Genomic DNA, 22,440 nt, shown 5'->3' on the forward strand with positions numbered 1-22,440 from the left:
CAGCACTTTGGGAGGCCGAGGCAAGTGTATCACAAGAGGTCAGGAGTTCAAGACTAGCCTAGCCAACATGGTGAAACCCCATCTCTACTAAAAATACAAAAGTTAGCCAGACGTGGTGACCCACACCTGTAATCCCAGCTACCCGGGTGGCAGAGGCACAAGAATCACTTGAACCCAGGAGACTGAGGTTGCAGTGAGCCGAGATCACACCAGTACACTCCAGCCTGGGAGACAGAGCAAGACCCTATCTAAAAAAATAAAAAAATAAATTCCTAGGGTCTTGGGGGTTCTGATTTGTAATTTTTTGGGATAGGACCCAGAGCATATGTATTTTAAAAGTTGCACAAGTAAATATAATACCAGCCAGAGATGAGAATGGCTGGCAAACATTACGTACATACTCCTTTATGTGTATGGGCATGGTGGGGGCTCCTATAGATCACACATTGTCTTCCTTCCAGTGCTATCTAGAAGCCTGTGTAATTTGAGATAATCCAGCCCAAGTGTGTGTGTGTGTGTGTGTGTGTGTGTGTGTGTGTAGAACAGAGAAGAGCAAGTATTTTCCCCGGGACCTTGGTAGTAAAGCTAAGAACTAAAAGACCGTAGTGGTATGGGTGGCTGGCTTGCTTGCTTTTCTCTTCTTTCTCAAACATAAATACACTTTTTAAAAATGCAAATACCATAGAAAACTTTGTATCATAATAAGCACTTGTAATAGTGACATTAGGAGGGAGTTGAGATAGGAAAAGAGGTGTGGGGATTTGGGGTGAGAGTAGAAGCAGTCGTCTTTGGCACCAATAGAAAAAGTGGATGTAAGGACCCTAGAGCTACAAACTAGTATTGCTGTCTCCAAGGTTTGGCCTCTCGGCCATGGACCACCCATGTTTGTCACAGGTACTGTAGTGTTCATCTGTTTTTAAAATGTGAGGGCTAATGAAGTTTTGTTATTCTTACAAATGAAAACTAAGCTCTGTTGTTTTTTTCCCCTCTACTTCTTTCAGATCCCGGTCTCCAGAATCTCCCCCATGCCGTTTCATCCATCGCAGGTCTCTCCCAGGGCTCGTTTTCCAGTCTCCATCACTAGTCCTAACAGAACAGGAGCCAGAACTCTTGCAGACATCAAAGCAAAAGCCCAACTGGTCAAAGCACAGAGGGCAGCAGCTGCCGCTGCCGCCGCAGCTGCTGCAGCCGCCTCGGTTGGAGGGACCATTCCAGGACCTGGCCCAGGGGGTGGACAAGGTCCAGGAGAGGGTGGTGAAGGGCAGACTGCTAGAGGAGGCAGTCCAGGCTCAGACAGAGTCAGTGAAACTGGAAAGGGCCCCACACTGGAACTGGCAGGAACTGGAAGCAGGGGAGGTACGAGAGAGCTTTTACCCTGTGGTCCAGAGACTCAGCCCCAGTCTGAGACCAAGACAACCCCAGGCCAGGCACAGCCTCATAGTGTCTCTGGAGCACAACTACAGCAAACCCCCCCAATGCCTCCAACACCTGCCATCAGTGGAGCATGCACAAGTGTCCCATCACCAGCCCACATAGAGAAATTGGATAATGAAAAACTGAACCCCACCAGAGCAACAGCCGCAGTGGCCTCTCCCAGCCATCCACAAGGGCCCAGTAGTTGCAGACAGGAGAAAGCACCCTCTCCAACAGGTCCTGCTCTAATCTCAGGTGTCTCACCTGTTCATTGTGCAGCTGATGGCACCGTTGAGCTCAAAGCAGGTCCTAGTAAGAATATACCTAACCCTTCAGCCTCATCAAAGACAGATGGTAGTGTGCCAGTGGCTGTAACTCCCTCCCCTTTAACGTCTTTATTGACCACAGCCACTTTAGAAAAGCTTCCTGTACCCCAGGTCAATGCAACTACAGCACCTGCTGGATCAGCTCCACCCTCGAGCACTTTGCCAGCAGCTTCTAGCCTTAAAACCCCAGGAACTTCTTTAAACATGAATGGACCCACTTTAAGACCAACCTCTAGTATCCCTGCTAATAATCCTTTAGTGACTCAGCTGCTTCAAGGCAAAGATGTTCCCATGGAGCAAATTCTGCCTAAACCTCTCACCAAAGTTGAAATGAAAACGGTTCCACTGACTACAAAAGAGGAAAGGGGGATGGGAGCGCTCATAGGTACCAACACAACAGAAAATAGCATCAGAGAGGAAGTTAATGAGAGACAGTCCCATCCAGCTACACAGCAGCAGCTGGGCAAAACCTTGCAAAGTAAGCAGCTCCCCCAGGTTCCAAGGCCCCTTCAGCTCTTTTCAGCTAAGGAGCTGAGGGACTCCAGCGTTGACACACACCAATACCAAGAAGGACTAAGTAAAGCAACCCAAGATCAGATCCTTCAGACTCTCATTCAGAGGGTTCGGAGGCAGAATCTTCTCTCAGTTGTGCCGCCCTCGCAGTTCAACTTCGCTCACTCAGGTTTCCAGCTGGAAGACATCTCCACAAGCCAGAGGTTCATGCTGGGTTTTGCTGGCAGAAGGACATCCAAACCTGCAATGGCAGGGCACTACTTACTGAATATTTCTACCTATGGCCGGGGCTCAGAGAGCTTTAGGAGGACCCATTCTGTAAACCCTGAAGACCGTTTTTGTCTAAGCAGCCCCACTGAAGCCTTGAAAATGGGATATACAGACTGTAAAAATGCAACAGGAGAGAGTAGCAGCAGCAAAGAAGATGACACTGATGAGGAAAGTACTGGTGATGAGCAGGAATCTGTCATGGTGAAAGAGGAGCCCCAGGTTTCCCAGAGTGCTGGCAAGGGTGACACAAGTTCAGGACCCCACAGCAGGGAAACTCTAGCTACCAGTGATTGCTTAGCTAGCAAGAATGTGAAGGCTGAGATACCAGTGAATGAGCAAACCACTTTAAGTAAGGAGAATTACCTGTTCACCAGAGGCCAAACATTTGATGAAAAGACCCTAGCCAGAGATTTAATTCAGGCAGCACAGAAGCAGATGGCTCATGCAGTGAGAGGTAAGACAATCCGTAGCAGCCCCGAGCTTTTCAATTCTACTGTTCTTCCTCTGCCTGCAGACAGCCCCACCCACCAGCCCCTACTCCTTCCACCCCTGCAAACCCCGAAGTTGTATGGAAGCCCCACCCAGATAGGGCCAAGCTACAGAGGCATGATCAATGTCTCCACCTCATCTGACATGGACCATAACTCTGCTGTACCAGGTAGCCAGGTATCTAGCAATGTAGGTGATGTCATGTCATTTTCAGTGACTGTCACTACCATCCCTGCTAGCCAAGCTATGAATCCCAGCAGCCATGGCCAGACCATTCCTGTTCAGGCCTTCCCTGAAGAGAACAGCATAGAGGGCACGCCTTCGAAATGTTACTGCCGCTTGAAAGCCATGATCATGTGCAAAGGCTGTGGCGCTTTCTGCCATGATGATTGCATCGGCCCCTCCAAACTGTGCGTCTCCTGCCTTGTCGTTCGGTAATGAGACTAGAAAGAGATACACTGTAAAGGAGGGGGAAGGGAAGGGTTGACCAGTTGGGTTTTTTGCGTCCTTTTGGAATCACAGAAATAAACAAGTAGGTTTCAGTTGTCTTCAGAGACAAATGTTACTTAATCAGGAATACAAAGTACAGATTTTTTACATTTTAGAGGAAGAGCACCTTGTATAGTAAGTCTAAGTCAAGCAAGACTTTGTGAATTTGTGACAAGTTTGCACTTACAAAATCATGTAAATATGTCACATTTTGTTTAACATTATTTTTCCAAGTGTTTAGGTAATAATGTATTACTTTGAATTCAGATTAATGTTCTACTACTTGTGACTGAGAAAAGTTTAATGCCGGCATGGTCAAAGGAAGCTGTCTCCCTTCTGACATTTCCTAGGAAGCTAGGAAAAGGAAAGTGAAGGAATGGTCTAAAGAAATGACCATTCACACTGATTTTGTCTGGACAGTCTGGCCGCAGGTTATTCATAGATTATTCAGCCTTTGCAGGACTTGGATTCAGGGTTTTACTCAGTCCCTTTACCTTAGGTGGAATCTTCTTAAATTGAAATTTTTGGTAAGGAATTCATTTCACAGGTAGTGTTTCAGACTGTGAAAGCCCTGACTTGGTTCTTGGGTTCTACTGTACTAGTTACTAGTACTGTTGCCAAGCAGTCTACTTGGAATTTGTGGATCCCTGCTGTTCCCTAATCCCACCCCCTGCCCTGAGACAGTGAATGTAGTCGGTGAAGGGAGTGCCTCTCTGGGACCCCCTGTGTTGTTACAGGCTGTGCAGTGCAACAATTCCAGCAAAAATACCCTATCCCCGCACTTAGTCATTTGTGGTAACTAACAATTTTGAAATACTCATATAAAATGAACAGGAAAGTGTTAGTGATTGGGTGATTTGAGCTACATCTTGTTGAGCAAGGGGAGTGAAACCACAGAAACAGTTAAATTGAACGTAAAGAACTTTGGAAAACAGTTTTGACACTAGAACAAGGTCGCTTCTCTTTTCCTCTTCTCTCCCAACCTGTTAACCTAGTGCTAGATAGTCAGCTTGTTGTTGCAGGTAGAAAAGCTCACCAATGCCACACTTGTTCATTCTGTTCAACCTGTTTTGACCTCCCAGGCATCTGAACAGGATGACATCATCTTATTATATCTTACTTTACACATACCTGTATGTACACAAACATACACAAGACACTTTTCCTGTTTTAGAAAATATAGCCCTTGTTTGGATTACTGCTGTCTGAGCACTAGAAATTTCTAATGGAAAGGGGCCTCTGAATGGCTAAGGGAACATCTGGAAAGGAAGGAAAATGAGCCCTAAAGGTTTTTTGGTTGCTTGTTTTTGTTTTTCTTTCTTGTTTCCTTTTTTGTTTTTAAATCCTTCTCTGGTGACTGAAGAATTTGTGAGTACATAATATTTAGGCCATGGTTAAGGAACATTAACATAAACCTGCAGTTTAACAGAATTTTGTATTAAATGGGGGAGTGTCAATTTGCATCATTTGCATATTGATTTCAAGTCTCCTAATTTGGAATATGTAAAGTACAAATGTTAATGCAACATAGTACAGTTGTATTTGTCCTTCATATTCAGGATGTGATATTTACAAAATGCAGAACAGTTTAAACTTGTTAAGTCACATTCCAGATTAGGAGAAAATGGGCAATAATAATCTCTGTTTTGCCCCTGTTCTACTACCCACCACTGCCCACCCCACCCCCACATCACACACTCTTTGATGCTTTCCCACAGCCCCTGCTCCGCTCCTCTCCATAAGAAGCTTACTTCACTGTTTTTCATTTTTCACTTCTGGCTTTTTTGTGGCCCAAGGCCAATATAGGATTAGTATCTGTGTTCCAGCTTCAGCCAGAACAGTATGTCTGTCCATCTTTCCCCCTTTCTTCCAGTACACACACAGCTAAGAGATAAGAAGGCTGCAAGGATTGGGGATAAAGAGTATATTTTCAAGCCAAGAACCAGTAGAAAACAGAAATAATGGTGCTCCCAAACATTCAGTACCTTGGGCAATCCAAGAAGGGTTTAAAGAGACCTGTTGCTGAATAGAACTACCCCTTCACTCCACCTTAGTGCCAGGGCTGAGGGCTGGTCTGCGTGCTGGGAGAGGTTGAGAGTTTTGGAATTGACTCCATGCTAAATGTCAGTTACCAGTCTGGATTGATGAAAGTGATTTTTCTGCTTTTTCCTGTCAGAAAGGTTTTCCTCTGTGCTTCCCTTAACTTAAGGATGAACAGACTGTAACTAGGAAAGGAGGAAAGGTATCAGGGATTTTTAAGTCCATTTAGAGAGCAAACCATATTGTGCCTCTTCATCTTGACCCAGGCTCTTATAGATAGGTCCTAAACATTGCTGTTCACCAGATTATCTTAACAAATAATACTCAGCTAAATATTTGCATTTAGGAATACTCCTAAAACAGATATTGCCAACTAGATACACTGCCTCAATCTTGACCAGACGAGAGAACAGTTAAATTCTCTTAGTTGGGTAGTAACTTGAATACCAGTCTGTTTATCAGTTTGTTTCAACACAGAGGTTTCAAGTGGAAAGCCATTCATCTTAAAAGCTGAACAGAAAAATTTAAAAAAAAACACATTACAATCTGGCCTTTTAGAAAATGAAGCAGTAAAACAAAACCTTTATTAGTATTGTACTCCAGCAGCACCTTTAAAGCAATCTTTACCTTAGTTTTTTGAGTTGTTTTACGTTTCATCCCAATCTGAAAAGTTTTAATAAATGCTGAGTTTATTCTTAGGGTATGACCTGGCATTATTTCCAGTGACTAGTCAGGCATTATGCCTGATGCATACGCCTCCCGTGCACCCCTGTCTAGCCTTCAGATGTCCTCCACTGCAGGTCACCCCAGGAGATAGCATCAGTAATACAGCCTCGGTCTTGTTTATAAAGATTCTAAGTTGTCTAGTAAAGAAGTCTCCCTGAATCTTAAATAATTTTGGAGAATTAGAATTCTCCATCCTATTAAGCAGAAAGTAAAGCCAAATAGCCTGGAGTTGTTTGTCTTACTTCTGTTCCATAACCCCTATGCTCGAGATACTGAAGCTATCTGTGGTATTTCATGTAACATTTCTAAGAATAAGAGCTGGCAAATGGGAAACTTGGGGTGGAGAGAGCATACTTATTGGGCTGTGAAGGCATACAGATGTACATGTTTTAGAGCTTATCTCAGATTTAAATAGCCAAAGGAAGACCTCATTGCCTTCCAGGTGAAGGTGCAAAGTCATACATATTAATGACCTGACAGTTAACATTCTGTTGCTTATTATTGCCTTTCTCCACCTTAGAGAGCCATAAATAACTCTCTGGTGAAGTGATTTGCTATAATGGGGGTGAGGAGTGGGGAGACTTCTCTGGTCATTACACTGCTATTTATTTCTAGAACTCACTATCAGTGAGCAGTGCCAGAGTGTTTTCTCTTTGACCTAGAGGTTTCACATCATAGCAAGGAGGGAAAAGTCTCCCCATCTCCTTACAACAGTGTGCTAAGTAAGTAACTTGGCCAAGGGTAGTTTTCAGCTCAATTTATAGAATAGTCCAAAGAGACTTTGAGAAACATGGTGATAGGCAGGGGCCTTTCCTACCGTGTTTCAATACCTACAAACCTATTGAAAGAGAACAGTAGGTAAAACATTTCCTAAAGTTGAAGCAATAGCTTCGTAGATTCTTGGTTACTTTATTTTTTTTAATGCTTTACATTTGATACAACTATTGAAGATCAATTTTAAAAATAGCTTTCCAGTAATATATTTTAAGTAATATATATTTTAATATCTGTAAAAAGTGACAGTGGAAGACTTTGAATTTCTCATATATGGTATGTTTGATGTAGGACCTCACTGTTAAGGCACAAATTATTTCAAAGGAAGTTACTCTAAAGACACTCAGATTATTTCAGAAAAATGCAATAAGGGGAATAGTTTTGGGGTTTATTTTTTATTTTAAAAGAAAATTGACTTATTTACCACAAGCTATTTTTTTCCCTTCTGGCTGTAAGGTTTGTACAGACTGGTTTGGTAAATGCTAAACTTTTGTGTCTTTTGCCTTTTTAAAGGAATTGTTAACATTGGAATTGAGGGTATGTACAGAGAAGTTGGTGTCAACACCATTTAAAAAGTCATATTTTTTCACAAATATAGAAAATCATTTTACATAAGAATTTTAAGTATTTGCAATAAATATATGTATATAGATTGTATGTATTCCTATATTCTTATTTTTCATTTTATTATTAAGTAAAAGATCATTAAAAGTGAAAATAAAAACCTTGGAGTTTTTTGGTGAATCTTGAGGTTTGACATACATCTGAGAGTGGCGTGGGTAAGAGTCCTCAGTTACTGCCTTATACTACTATGGGATGGTTCCCACAGATTGTATGGAAGAGAGTAAAATGAGGAACTTGGTGATAAATCAGGGTAGTGTATTTCTTTTGGAATTTAAGTAAAACTGATTAAATTTTCCTTATCTGTCTGTCTCCATGTTTTCTCCCTTAATCTGTTTTGTCTCCTAACCCCCTAACATTACTGGAAAAGTGAAGAAATGCGGTGCAGCCTTTTTATTAATGTGCCCATTGTTTGCTCCTAAATCAAAGAATGGTAAGGAAATATCGGGGGAAAAAACAGGTTTTCCTTTCTCCACAGTGGTTGACATTTACTGCCACCACTTTCCAGGCCTTATGGGAGTGTGAAGAAATAGTTTCTTGAAGACGATAGAAAAATTTTTTTTTCCATTTCCCAGTTCTCTCAGAAGTGAGTTTCATAGCCAGTCATGTCCTTCCTGCCTGTCTAATCTGGAGAGGTCAAAGAGCAAGGAGAATAGTGTGAAGAGAAACACCTGTGCCTTGATTAGGTTCTGTTTCAGCATTTGACACTTGAATTTTGAACTCCCCTGGGTCAGGAAGGGTAGCTATGGAAATGAGGTCTGAGCCAGTTGGTAGGAGAGGTTGTCTATATGCCCATACCGAGATTGCTGTCTAATCCATGAGAACACATTTTGTGACTGCAAAGTAAATACTTGATTTTAAGATATGATAGGAGCAAAATGGTGCCTACATTGTCTTTATAAAGAAAAGTATATAGCCCATTTTTTAACAAGTGAATAATATATCGAATCATTGATGACCTAAAAGAAAAATTGTTAAGGTCAGATTTTCGAGAATATATCTTGATGACCCATAAAACTGACTTTTTATTGTAGTTCACTAGTTCCTATAACTGCCCAGCTATGGTTATTTTCACTGAAAAGAAAAAATATATTTTGGAAGTTAATGTAAGGATACATTGGCTTTTTTTTTTTTCTTTACATTAGCTTTTTAAAAGACAGTTTTTATTTTTCAAATACTGGAATGTCAGATATCTAGGTTGTCCCAAGACGTTGGAGATAAATCAGTCTTCCAAGAGAACAGCAGTCTAGATCTTAGCTGAAAATGTGCTATTTCTAAAGGAAACTTCTTAAGTCTCAGGGGACATCAGCATCTTCATAATTTCCATATATAATAAGAATGAAGGTAAAATATTTAAATGTGTACAAACATCCATAATGACCATTTACAAAGATTGACTCCCCATTTCTGGTACATATTTATCATTATTTAGATGGGTCTCCTATCTCGTGGGAAGATAAATTTATATTCAGGTGATGACATGGGTGCCTGCAAGTAGAGTTGGTCTGCAGCTGAGGGAGAAAGCAACATACCAGAAGACAAGGCAGCTTCAACCTGGATCCCCAGCTACCCTTTATTTACTTCACAGAGTCAGAAATCCGTGTTCATTGCTTCTGAGACTACTTGACCTCAGCTGGTCTTTAGAAGTCTAACTTTTTATGTACAAATCATGTTATTTACTAATTCAAGTATTTATAGAGCACCTACTGTGCACTAAGCACTAAAGTGCTGGTTATGCAAAGGTCAGCAAAAATAGTCATGTAAGTTGCAGAAAGGTTTTCCTAAAGTAGTGACTATACAGCATGTTTCTAGTTCTAGGCTCAAGGAGTAATACTACCTTTTTCCCAAGATATGTTGAAAATTTAAATGAGTTATGAAATGGAAGTGTTTGAGACGACACAGTAGTGGCAAATACATAAAGAAAAAAGGCCCCTAGATGAAAAAGTGTGGAAATGAGGAGCCATATTAATAAAATGCACCTTTTTTGAGAACTATTGTTGGAATAGCTAAAGTCTATAGAAATTTCAAGAAATCTCTAACATCTAAATTAGAAGCAGGCCAACAGCAATCTCTGTCAGTAGTTAATTTAGGTCAGTAAGTCAGTGTTTTGTTAAACTAACCCTTTCAAATACAGTTGGGTAAATAATGCAGCTTTCCTGTCACTGTTCAAACCTAAAAGAAGCTAAAGGGAATTTTTCTTAAAACATGATTTTCATCTTATAGATGATAAGCAACTGTATCTCTTCATTTGGAATTGTTGCATCCCAGTTTTTCTCCATAATGGATAAAATTACTTTTGTGTCCTTTTCTATTCTAACGTAGAAGTGGCTTTTCCTTTTTTCTCTTAAGTCACCACTTGAATTAAAAAGGGCTTCAGCAGGACTCTAGCGCTTTTCAAAGAAGAATTTGGTGTATTCCACTATGTAATGTAGTCTCAACTCTGTCCAGGAACCAGGAGGATGAGTGTCCTCAGTTTTCCTAATAACTTGGTAACCTTTAACAATAGATTGGGTTGTTTTTGTTTTTGTTTTTGTTTTTCATAGAGACTGTATAGACTCTGTACTTCCATGTAACTTTCTGCCTTAACCTAAAAAGGGATTCCCTGGAAGGAGATCTTGTAACAGGAAGGAAAAGCGAAACCAGGAAAAGAGCCAGAAAGGATCAACTTGGAGATGGGCTGTGGCTAAATAGTGGGTTTTCCTGAAGAGTAACTTCAACTTCGCTTTTCGTGCTTCTTCAAACCCAAAAGAACCTAAAGGGATTTTTAAAAATCCTGATTTTCTTAATTGTAAAACCTAGAGGATGCCTTAGGGAGAAGAAAGATAACCTGGAATTTGGTTTTAAATGGATTTAAGTAAACTTTGAATTAAGTAGCTTATTCCATTTTTGAGAGATTTCTTTTTAAGATTTTAGATTCACTTAATGTAATGGTGAATTGCCATGAGTGTAACCTGGAGTTTGATTTGAGACATTCTGTAGGATAAGGAATAGTATTCTATTGAACTGTGGTGGCTTTTGCCACTAATCAGGATTTAGGGCTGTGCACCTCCATCTGTTAAGTGAAATGGAACTTGGCTTCCTAAACACTATATTAGACCAACTTGAGTCAACAATTTTATTCAGTTTAATCAGGGATTCTCAAAATATTTAAGATTCAAATTAGCCCAATTAGAAAGCAGTGCATTAAATGTTACCAAAATATCTGAAGATACTTTAGAACTATTTTACACAAAGCTTATGTCTTTCCTATGGAAAGTATCGTACATAAAATTTTACATTCTTTTAAAAAACAGAATCTAATGTCTTCAGATACCTAGAGCTTGGAAATTATAATAGAGTTGGGCTTTGACCCTAAGTCAGTAGTTCTTTTCATTTTAGATTTTCAGGCAAGTTTCAGTAGTTTGGAGACTTCTTCAGTAGTGACCCCAGCTTAACCTACATATAATCACTTTGCACACATTTTAAGTTAATCAGATGCTTCCAGAGTCTTGGATTTGGTTACCCTTTTGTTAGATAAGGAGACAGATTCTAGGTTGGGACAAACATCTTAATTTATTTTCTAATAATGAAGTACTGATTAAAGAGCAAGTTCTCGGAGAATTCACAAAATTTCTAGAATCCATGAAAGATCTAGAGAACATAACAAATGAAACTCTAAAAATTTGAAAGAAAACAAAAACACTTAGCGGTAAGTTCTTTGACCTATTTTTTAAAAAAAAAACCTGTCTTAATTCTGTGTCTGCATCGCACCCTTCACCAGCACTAAGAGCAGTCGGAATGGAAGAAATGACCATATGTAATTCTTATTCACTTAAAATCTTTGTGCGCATAGGCCTTAGCACTTTGACAAATAAACTCTGCCTTTTAGCTCCTCACTATCGTCTTTTTTCCTCTCACTTTTAGGCTGTTCTTTCGTTGGTCGTATAAAAACTACCTTCTTCGAAGTCGAATGTATGTTTCTGCACATAGACAAACCGTATTTTACTGACTCATTCTATGTTGAATAAAGGCATACAGTTTTACTCTAGCGACTGTGCCTTTTCTTTTCCAAAGAAGCAGACACCATGTGGAATGGCTTACCTGCTTGTTGTCTAGTCTTCTGTGCACAGCTGTCCCTGGGTCCTAACTGAAGTTGGTATTACAGAGAGTGCTAATCTTGTCAGAAAACAAAGGGGGTTTAAGAATTCAACATGAACCAGACAGTGTGTATCTTTCAGAAATGAAAAGGAAACCCATACTACAAAGCTGCAGTAATCACAAAGGTGTGGTCCTGGCATAAAGACAGACATATAAACCAATGGAATACAGTAGCCCAGAAATAACTGCTCACATACATGGTCAAGTGATTTTCAACATGAGCGCCAAGCTCAGTCAATGGGGAAGGGGCAGTCTTCAACAAGTGGTGTTGGGAAAATGTGATATCCACATGCAAAAGAATGAAGTTGGACCATTATGTAATATGCAAAAATTAACTGGGGGAAAATTATAAAAGTCTTAGAAGAAAACAGAGTTTCACAATTGGATTTGACAATGATTTCTTGAATGTTACGCCAAAAGCATGGACAGCAAAAGAAAAATAGATAAACGATTTTTAAATTGTGCTTCAAAGGACATTATTGACAGTGAAAAAGCAACCCGCAGAATGGGAGGATATATATATTTGCAAGTCATTTATCTGATAATATTGAAAATATATAAAGAACTCAAAGAAAATGGGCAAAAGACTGGAATTGCACAAAGGGCCTTGTGCATTGCTGGTGTGAAAATGTTAAATACAGCCATTTTGGATAACAGTATGGTGGTTAAACCATACTCAAAAAATAATTATGTAATCCAGCAATTCCATTTCTAGGTATACACCTCAAGTGGAAGCAGGGACGTGAACATGTCAATGTTTTTAGCATTGTTCACAGTCATAAGGTAGAAGCGACTCAAATGTTCATTGACAGATGAATGGATAAACAAAATGTGTGTGTATATATACACAATGGAATATTAGCCTTATAAAAAAGAAGATGCTGTCATGCTACAACATGGATAAGCCTTGAAGACATGCTGAGTGAAATAGACAAAAGGACAAACATTGTATGATTCCATTTATATCAGGTATCTAGCCAAATTCTTGGAGACACTAGAATGCTGGTTATCAGGGGCTGGGGAGTCAGGAAGGATTGGAGAGTTGATGTTTAATGAGTACAGAATTTCCATTGGGAAAGATGAAAAAGTTCTGGAGATGGACAGTGGTGATGGATGCACAACATTGTGAATGTACTTAATGCCACAGACCTGTATGCTTTAAAAATTGTTAATAAGTTTTCTGTATATTTTACCACTTTTTTTCTTTTAAAGAAAACCAAGTGGATAGAGAAAACATTTCTCTGAACAAGCTGAAAAGGCTAAATTAAAAGCAGTTTGTTTAAGGGAAATAAAGAACCAGCAGAGTTAAGAAAAAGTCTAGAGAAACTAGTAGTGATGTAAACACCAGCCATGTGTCTTCGAAGGAAGCAAGGCTCTTAGAGACCATTTTGCAGTGACTTGGAAAAGTGTCATTGGACCTAAGAAGCTGCAGCCGAAAATGGAACCAACTAGAACATCCAGTACAACCAGGAACCCAGAATATGGGATCTGACCCACAAGGTGGGGGAATTGTGTGAGACCAGGAATTCAAGACTAACCTAGGCAACATAGACCCCATCTCTACAAAAATAAAAAATCATCCAGGCATGGTGGTGCACACCTATAGTCTCAGCTATCTGGGAGGCTAAGGCAGGAAGATCTTTTCAGCCTAGGAATTCAAGGATACAGTGAGCTATCACTGAGCCACTGTACTCCAGCCTGGGTGACACAGCAAGACCTTGTCTCCAATAAAAAAGCCCGTTAGCCCATGCAAAAGTTATAAAGACATCTAATGCCCTTTCTTTTCCTAAGTGTTCTGTGGTTTAATTTTTAACAGCTAAAAGTGCAATTGATTTTGGCCCGGCGACAGTGGCTTACACCTATAATCTCAGCACTTTGGGAGGCCGAGGTGGGTGGATTACCTGAGGTCAGGAGTTCGAGACCAGCCTGGCCAATATGGTGAAACCCATCTCTACTAAAAGTACAAAAAAAATTAGCCAGGTGTGGTGGTGGGCGCTGTGATCCCAGCTACTTGGGAGGCTGAGGCAGGAGAATCACTTGAACCTGGGAGGTGGAGGTTGCAGTGCGCTGAGATCACGCCATTGCACTCCAGCTTGGGCGACGAGAGCAAAACTCCATTTCAAAAAAGTATAATTGATTTTGAACAAACTACATAAAGTGTACAATGTGATAAATATTACCATGTTTCACCACCACAATCATGATAACATATCCACCACCCGCCAAAGTGTCCTGTTTCTCCTGACCCTCCCTCACACCATCCCAGGCAGCCATTGATCTCTCTGTCACTATAAGTTTGCATTTTCTAAAATTTTATATAAATAGAATCCTACAGTATGTGCTCTTTTATTGGTTGGAGGGGCTGGCGTCTTTCACTCAGATCAATTACTTTGACATTCATCTCTGTTGTCACATGTATGAATAGTTTATTCCTTTGTGTTGCTGAGTAGTGGTGTATGGATATACCACAGTTCATCTGTTGATGGACACGAGTTATTTCTAGTCTTTCGTCATTACAAATAAAGCTGCTTTGCACAAGGTTTTGTATGGACATATGCTTTCATATCTCTTGGTGAAATACCTAAGAGTAGAATGGCTGGATAATATGGTAGGTATATACTTAACTTTTTAGGAAACGGCTAAACTATTTTCCAAAGTTGTACTATTTTACATTCCCACGAACGGTATGGGAGATCCAGTCCTTCTATTTCCTCATCAACATGGGGGTCAGTGTTTTAGCCACTTTAACGGGAGTGTGGTGGTATCTTCTTCGTGACTAATGTTGCTGAACATCTTTTCACGTGCTTATTTGCTATCCATATATCTTCTTTCACGAAGTGTTCATGAGTTTTTATATATGGTAAGAGAGAGAGATCAAACTTCTTTGCTTGTTAATATCCAATTGTTCTGTCACATTTAAAAAGACTATCATTTTTCCACTCAATGACTTCCACATCTCTGTTGAAAATCAGTTTTGTATATGTGTGTGTGTCTATTTTTGGACTCTTCTGGTCCACTGATATATTTGTATATCATTGTTGTTGTTTTGAGACGGAGTCTCCCTCTGTAACCCAGGCTGGAGTGCAGTGGCGCTGTCTCAACTCACTGCAACCTCCACCTCCCGGGTCCCGGTTCAAGCAATTCTCCTGCCTCAGCCTCCCAAATAACGGATTACAGGCACGCGCCACCATGCCTGGCTAATTTTTGTATTTTTAGTAGAGACGGGGTTTCACCATGTTGGCCAGGCTAGTCTTGAATTCCTGAACTCGTGATCCGCCCACCTCGGCCTCCCAAAGTGCTGGGATTACAGGTGTGAGCCACCACACCGTCCATATTTGTATATCTTTGAACAATCACCACATTGTCTTAATTACTGTAGCTTTATAAATAAATCTTAAAATTAGGTATTGTTAGCCCTCCAACTTTGTTCTTCATTTACAAAATTGGTTAGGCTATGTTAAGTCTTTGCAGCTTATCTATCAGTCACTACAAAAATGTAATTTTTATTGGGATTATTTTTACACAATACATCAATTGGGGACAATTGAGATCTGAGCAATATTGTTCAATCCATCCATCTTTCTATTTGTATATGCTTTAATTTCTCTAAGCAATGTCATAGGTTTCAGTGAATAGGTCTTACACATCTTTTGTGAGATTTAACCCTACATTTTAATATTTTAAATGATACTATAAAAATTTTTTAAATTTCACTTTTAAAATTTAACACTCATTTTCTGAATGTTAATTGTTATAAACAATCGATTTATATTCTTGTACTTGTTTTGTATCCTACTACCTCGCTAAACTCACGTATTGGATTTACTGGCTTCTTTGAACATTCCATTGGATTTTCTACACAGATAACAGTGTCATCTCCAAAGACAGTTTTATTCTGGATAACTTTTCTCCTTCTGCCTTACTGCTCTGGCTATAACCTCCAGTACTATGTTGAAAAGATGTGGAGAGAGTGGGCATCCTTGTTCTGATCTTAGGGAGAAAGCATTTAGTATTTCATGTTAAGTATGATGTTAGCCGTAGGTTTTTCCTAGATGCCCTTTATCAGGCTGGGGAAGTTTTTATTCTATTATGTGGTGAGTTTTTTACTATTTTTTAATCAGGAAGGGATATTGGATTTTGTCAACTGCTTTTTCTGCATCTGTTGATACGATATGGTTTACTTTTTCAGTCTGTTACTATGATGAATTACATGGACTGACTTCAGGATATTAAACCAGCTTTGGATTCACTGATTTTCTGTATTGGTTTTCTGTTTTCTGTTCCACTGATTTTCACTCTGATACTCATTGTGTTTCATTTATTTTGCTTACTTTAGGTTTAATTCTTCTTTGTCCAGTGTTTAATTTGGAAGCTGTTATTAATTTGAGGCCTTTCTTCTTTTCTAATATAGGTGCTTAGTACTATAAATTTTCCCTCAAGTACTGCTTTCACAGCATCTCAACAATTCTCAGATGCTGTTGCTTCATTTCTTTTCAGTTCAAAATATGTTGTAAGTTCCACTTTAAAATGATTTATTAGAATAAACATTTTTTTAAAATCTGCTAAATCTCTTATTTTTATTTATTTATTTATTTGAGACGGAGTCTCACTCTGTTGTCCAGGCTGGAGTGTAGTGGCACGATCTCGGCTCACTGCAAGCTCCGCCCCCCGGTTTCATGCCATTCTCCTGCCTCAGCCTCCCGAGTAGCTGGGAATACAGGTGCCCACCACCACACCTGGCTAATTTTTTGCATTTTTAGTAGAGACGGAGTTTCACCATGTTAGCCAGGATGGTCTCGATCTTCTGACCTCGTGATCCGCCCGCCTCGGTCTCCCAAAGTGCTGGGATTACAAGCGTGAGCCACCGCACCCAGCCAAAATGTGCTAAATCTCAACCCCACTTCCTGTCATTTCTGTATGTATGACAAAATGGGGAGTTCATACATAAAACACTCTTACTGCATATTAAGGTATAGTAACAGAAAAAATATTTGTGTGGTTGAATCATGAGCTGAGCTAGTGCTTTTTTCATGGAACACTACTTAAGAGAAGGACTGACTATGGTTGTCCAGATTCGGGAATTTCCTGGAAAATGAACAAAGTGAGCCTGTCACTTAAGAACAACTGACTGTCCAGGTGCGGTGGCTCACGCCTATAATCCTAGCACTTTGGAAGGCCGAGGCAGGTGGATCACCTGAGGTCAGGAGTTCTAGACCAGCCTGGCCAACATGGCGAAACCCCGTTTCTACTAAAAAAAATACAAAAAATTAGCTGGGTGTGGTGGTGCATGCCTGTAATCCCAGCAACTTGGGAGGCTGAGGCAGGAGAATCGCTTGAATCCGGCAGGCGGAGGTTGCAGTGAGCTGAGATCGCACCACTGCACTGCAGCCTGGGCAACAGAGTGAGACTCTGCCTCAAAAAAAAAACAAAAAAAACAGCAATTGACAATATTTGTTGGCAATGTTAAAATATGAGCTTTAAAGTAAAACATTGGGGGGAAATATATATCCACCACCATGAGCTTGACAGTTTCCCAACACTTTAAGATTGTTTGAGGAATCAAAAATACTGAAATTATACATACATATATATATATACACACACACACATATATATATATTTGATATTGTATCCTGAACCCAAAAACCATTCCCTAGAGAAACAGGCTCAGTAGACATTTAGTCTGCCTTCTTGAGACCAAAAAGTTTGAGAACACTGCTCTACCCTGCTCTGGATTATAAGGTATTTGATGGGGCTACACTCCAGGCCCACCTACTGAGGCACCTCTCTCAGACATTGCTACTCTATCAGTCCAATACTACAGTTTATCTGAGCCTTGCAATTAGTATCCCCACACTCAGTGTGGGGAATAAGGACACCCAGCCTTGATATTCTTGGATCAACCCATACTCATGTGAGTATTTCACTATTGCAGTTTTGACACAGGTCAGCCAAGAGACCTTGCACCTAAATTCCTGCCCTTCTCTTTTTTTGTCCCCAGATCCTTTCCTCTCTGGTGGAAGGGCATTCTCCTCCATGCGTGGTACAAATCTGTGCTTCCTAAACTCTCTGGTTTATTCTTTATTATAAGTTCTCTAAGAGGCTTTATTTCTTTGTATGTAGAAACCCAGCTTTAGGGTTTCTGAGAAATAGCTCTTATCTTTCTCAAAAAAAACCTAGCTTTCAAGACAATTGTCTCACTATGGACTTTAAAAAAGTCTGGTTGACACATGCACACGTATGTTTATAGTGGCACTATTCACAATAGCAAAAACTTGGAACCAACCCAAATGTCCATCAATGATAGACTGGGATAAGAAAATGTGGCACATATACACCGTGGAATACTATGCAGCCATAAAAAATGATGAGTTCATGTCCTTTGCAGGGACCTGGATGAAGCTGGAAACCATCATTCTCAGCAAACTATCACAAGGACAGAAAACCAAACACTGCATGTTCTCACTCATAGGTGGGAATTGAACAATGAGAACACTTGGACACAGGGCAGGGAACGTCACACACCGGGACCTGTTGGGGTCGGGGAAAGGGGGAGGGGTAGCATTAGGAGAAATACCTAATGTAAATGATGAGTTAATGGGTGCAGCAAACCAACATGGCACACGTATACCTATGTATCAAACCTGCACGTTATGTACATGTACCCTAGAACTTAAAGTATAATGAAAAGAAAAAAAAAGTCTGGTTAAAGCACAAAGCTGAGCCATAATGTCTTTGTTTTAGCCAATGTCCATCCTCTTTCCTTGGGACAGTAAGCTTCGACCTCATTGTTTGACTGAAAGGTTTGGCAGGGTGCAGGATGAATCACTGAGAAGGAAAAGCACCAGCTGGATCAGCAGTGTTAAGGATGTTGAAGGAAATGTTTAAAACACTGAGAGCCTTGGTAATGAATGCTTCTGAATGTGTATGTTGTCATTGGAGTATTATGACAAGGATGAGTTGGAGGGGAAAACCCATATGTTTCAATCGTCTTTTTTAGTTCTGCATACTGGGGGTTCAGTAAATATATGTCTAATTCAATATAATTCATTTGTAATTTTCAAATTCTTTTTTTTCTACATTTGAGAGGTGGGGAAACAGGACAAACAGAATTCAAGAAGGGGAAGGAAGTCATCTCAGAGAGGGAAAAGTTAAATACTTTAATGTCAAATTATATTAAAATGATTAAATTCATAAACTTGTAGCTGAGCAGATAAAGGCATATCAATGTTATATTCTTTTAGGTGTTCCTATTGTGAATGAAAAAAATGCTTTTCTAAACATTACCTCTCCTCAATTTATTTGCAAGTATGTACATTTAAACAATTCAGTATACTATTGCTATGGTCTGCATGTATCCCCCCAAATTCATGTGTTGGAAATGTATTCCCCAGTACAACAATGGTTGGGAGGTAGGGGCTTTTAGGGTGTTGTTAGGTTATGAAGGCTCCACCCTTATGAATGGATAAATGCTGCTTTATTATAAAAATGGGGCCTGGCATGCTGGCTCATGCCTGTAATCCCAGCACTTTAGGAGGCCAAGGTGAGAGAACTGGTTGAGGCCAGGAGTTTGAAACCAGCCGGGGCAACATAGTGAGACCCCATCTCCACAAAAAAAAAAATATTGGAAATGTAGCTGGGGATGGTGGCACACACCTATAGTCCTAGCTACTCCTGAGGCTGAAGCGGGAGGATTGCCTGAGCCCAGATGTTTGAGGATACAGTGAGCTATGATGGTGCCACTGCACTCTAGTCTGGGTGACAGAGCAAGACCTTGTGTCCTGAAAAAATTAAAAGTTAAAAAGGGTGAGGCTTGTGGGAGGGGGTTTGCTCTCTCTTGCCCTTCTGCTTTCCACCACGTGAGGACACAGCCGGAAGACCCATACTAGATGGTGGTGCCTTGACCTCGGACTCCCAGATCCTAGGAGTGTGAGAAGTAAGTTTCTTTCCTTTGTCAATTACCCAGGCTCAGGCATTTTGTTATCGCAGCACAAAATGGACTAACACAACACTGTGTCTCTTCTCTTTGCTGAATCAATACTTCTATTTTAATTGCAAATAGTAATACTGGCAATCACTTTTTTTTTTTTTTTTTTTTTTTAAGCATTAACCATGTGCTTAAGGGTTGGAAACAGTGGTCTCAGGAGGAGGAAGGGAGCGAAGGTGATGGCAGACCCTTCTCTTAAGTGTGACAGAGCCTCACATGTCAAGGTTAAACAGGCACTGGCCCTTTGAGAAGAAGAGGGAAATCTGGGCGTTTCTGTTATTTATGGCAGTCCACCTACATTTATGTCACACAGATGCAATTCACAAAGCACTTTGCAAAAGTCACCACATTTCATCCTCATTACTCTCCTGTGAGGTAGAGATTATCATGCTTATTGAACATACAAAACACCGAGGCTCAGAGGAGATCGGGGGTCCTCAGTTACACAGCTAGCCAGTGGCAGAGTTGGGGGTTGAACCCCATTTCCTGCATCCTGGACACAAGCTGAGCTGCCCTAGCCCCACCTCCCTCCTGAGAAGGGGAGAGTATGCCCCGCTGTGGCTGCGGCCGGCCTGCTTGATATTGTTCTCTTTCGGGCACTACCATCCACCAGGGAAGGATCCAAGGCTCCTCCAGGGGAGAGAAAGCTCTGCAATTAGACTAAATATAGTCTGGGAGAGGCTGCACCTCATTTGGACTAATTATCCTGTCACCCATCGGAAGAACAAAGAGTGAAGAATTTTCAAGCCTCATCATTTCCATTCCTCTCACTACCTTGGACTTCTATATAATTGACCTGACCCCTTGGGCCTGGAGATAAATGTTAACAGAGCATACAAGCTGACTGAGAAACATCTGAGCTGCTGAGGAAGACCATGGTGATAATTCTCCTTCACTTTCCAGCACAATCCAGACTCCATCAGAATTGATGGGATACTGGCCTGATAAGAGATTCCTCAGTCCTAGTAATGCTCAGATGAGGGCAGGGAACAAGAAAAGGCCATCGGTGGAAACCCAGTTGACAGTCAATTGCATAATGTATTGATATTCCATTTTGCAAAACCCTTCTTGTTGTTCTAACAAACACTGAACACATACTATGTGCAAGGCATGTGGGCAGTTTATTAAATATGTTTGAAGGACGCCAAGAGAAACTCAGTGGATCCCTAAGAGTTTAATTCAAAACCAAAGTTAGAGAAATTCAAGAGAAGGCAAGGTACTTTGGTCAAGATGTGTGCATAGCCATTAAGGTTTGGGACAAAATGAAATATTGTTTCAGGATGGTTTTATTAAATTCTTGTGTCTTTTAGGGAAGATCTGCAGAACACTTGGCATCAACCAGCAAAAACATTTTTGAAAAGAGTAGTGCTTCATAGAACACAGATAAAATCTTATTAACCACAGATAATACAAATGACTTTTATTAACTTGTGACTTTCCATTGTGGGTGATTTTCTTATGCAGGCGTAACATCTGTTGATGGCCTCAGAAATTGTTCTATCTGTAATATAGTAAGAATCTGTAACACCACATTTGACATGTGCAACTAGTTCCAAGTAAAAGACTGCAATAGAAAAAATGTTTTGCACATTTCAGATCAGATGTTGCACATTTAAAAATCAAATCTCATTTCTAAGAAAAGGATGTAGCTTGTTCTGCCAATGGGGCACAAAATAGAGTTCAAAGGGTTCATGTCACAGTTTGAATCACCATCCAACCAAAGTGTGGAGAGACGATTAATACATCTTGTGTCTGGCACTAACTAGTGGCTATCCAAGCTTCATCAACAACAATAACAGTACATATTTGCTGATAATCCCCTATGATAAAGTGAGCATGCCAAAATTATTAGGTTAGTGCAAAAGTAATTGTGGTTTTTGCCATTTTTAACGGCAAAAACCGCAATTACTTTTGCACCAACCTAATGTCATGAATTTTATATACACCTCCTCGCTTTCCTTCAGCGGGGAATGCTGCTACAAGACAGGATTCTGCTTCAGAACCCAGCTATGAGAGAGGCACTCCCCCGCTACCCAGAAGGTAGAAGAGAGGAAGTAGGCTCAAATCCACTGAAGTGCTTCTGGGAAGCGGAGCAGGAGGCAAAGAAGTAAGTTGAGGTGGGGAACCAGGGTGCATGAAGCTGAACAGAGGACTGGCCATTTTGGTGGTTTTGATTTTTCTGTGTTGGTTAGTTCCCTGCTTCTTTGGTGTCCTCTCTCTCTCCCTCTCTCTGTGCTATACCCACCCCTCCCTGATATTGTTCTATTTTGCTTCACTCTTCCTCATCCTCTGCTTTGTCCAAAATCTGATTGCCCTGCTGCACATGTGTGATCTGAACCCCATTACTCTGGAAATCTGGGCTGCCCCAAAGACCAAATTGGATTAATTATGCCCAAGCAAACTTTGAAAACACTTTAAAAAGAAAAGAAAGAAGGCCAAATGAGCTGAAGACAGGTTCAGTGACCTGGAGATGATTTGGCTCATTTGCATATCTTGGTAGGGTTTTCAAAGGGTAAAGAAGGCAAGATCTTTTCCAGGAGCTTTTTGTTTGAACAACTTATTTACATAAGAGAATCAGTTAAATATCACCCTCACCAAAAGAATTATGTTGGAGTGCTGAAAACTCTGAAGCAATCACTCGCAGGTCAGTTTTCT

General features: G+C 40.4%; 1 protein-coding gene across 1 annotated transcript in view; it reads left to right on the forward strand.

Moving 5' to 3' along the window:
* Nucleotides 1-11,688, forward strand: part of ASXL2 (ASXL transcriptional regulator 2) — a 146,070-nt gene extending 134,382 nt beyond the window's left edge. The window contains exon 12 of the mRNA XM_024242310.3: nt 1,002-11,688. Within this exon, the coding sequence (XP_024098078.1) occupies nt 1,002-3,449 (2,448 nt within the window). The 3' untranslated portion in view covers nt 3,450-11,688. The remainder of the gene's footprint in view (nt 1-1,001) is intronic.
* Nucleotides 11,689-22,440: the final 10,752 nt, after the last annotated feature.

Source organism: Pongo abelii, chromosome 12 (assembly GCF_028885655.2).
Source record: "Pongo abelii isolate AG06213 chromosome 12, NHGRI_mPonAbe1-v2.0_pri, whole genome shotgun sequence".
In the NCBI taxonomy this organism is placed as follows: domain Eukaryota; kingdom Metazoa; phylum Chordata; class Mammalia; order Primates; family Hominidae; genus Pongo; species Pongo abelii.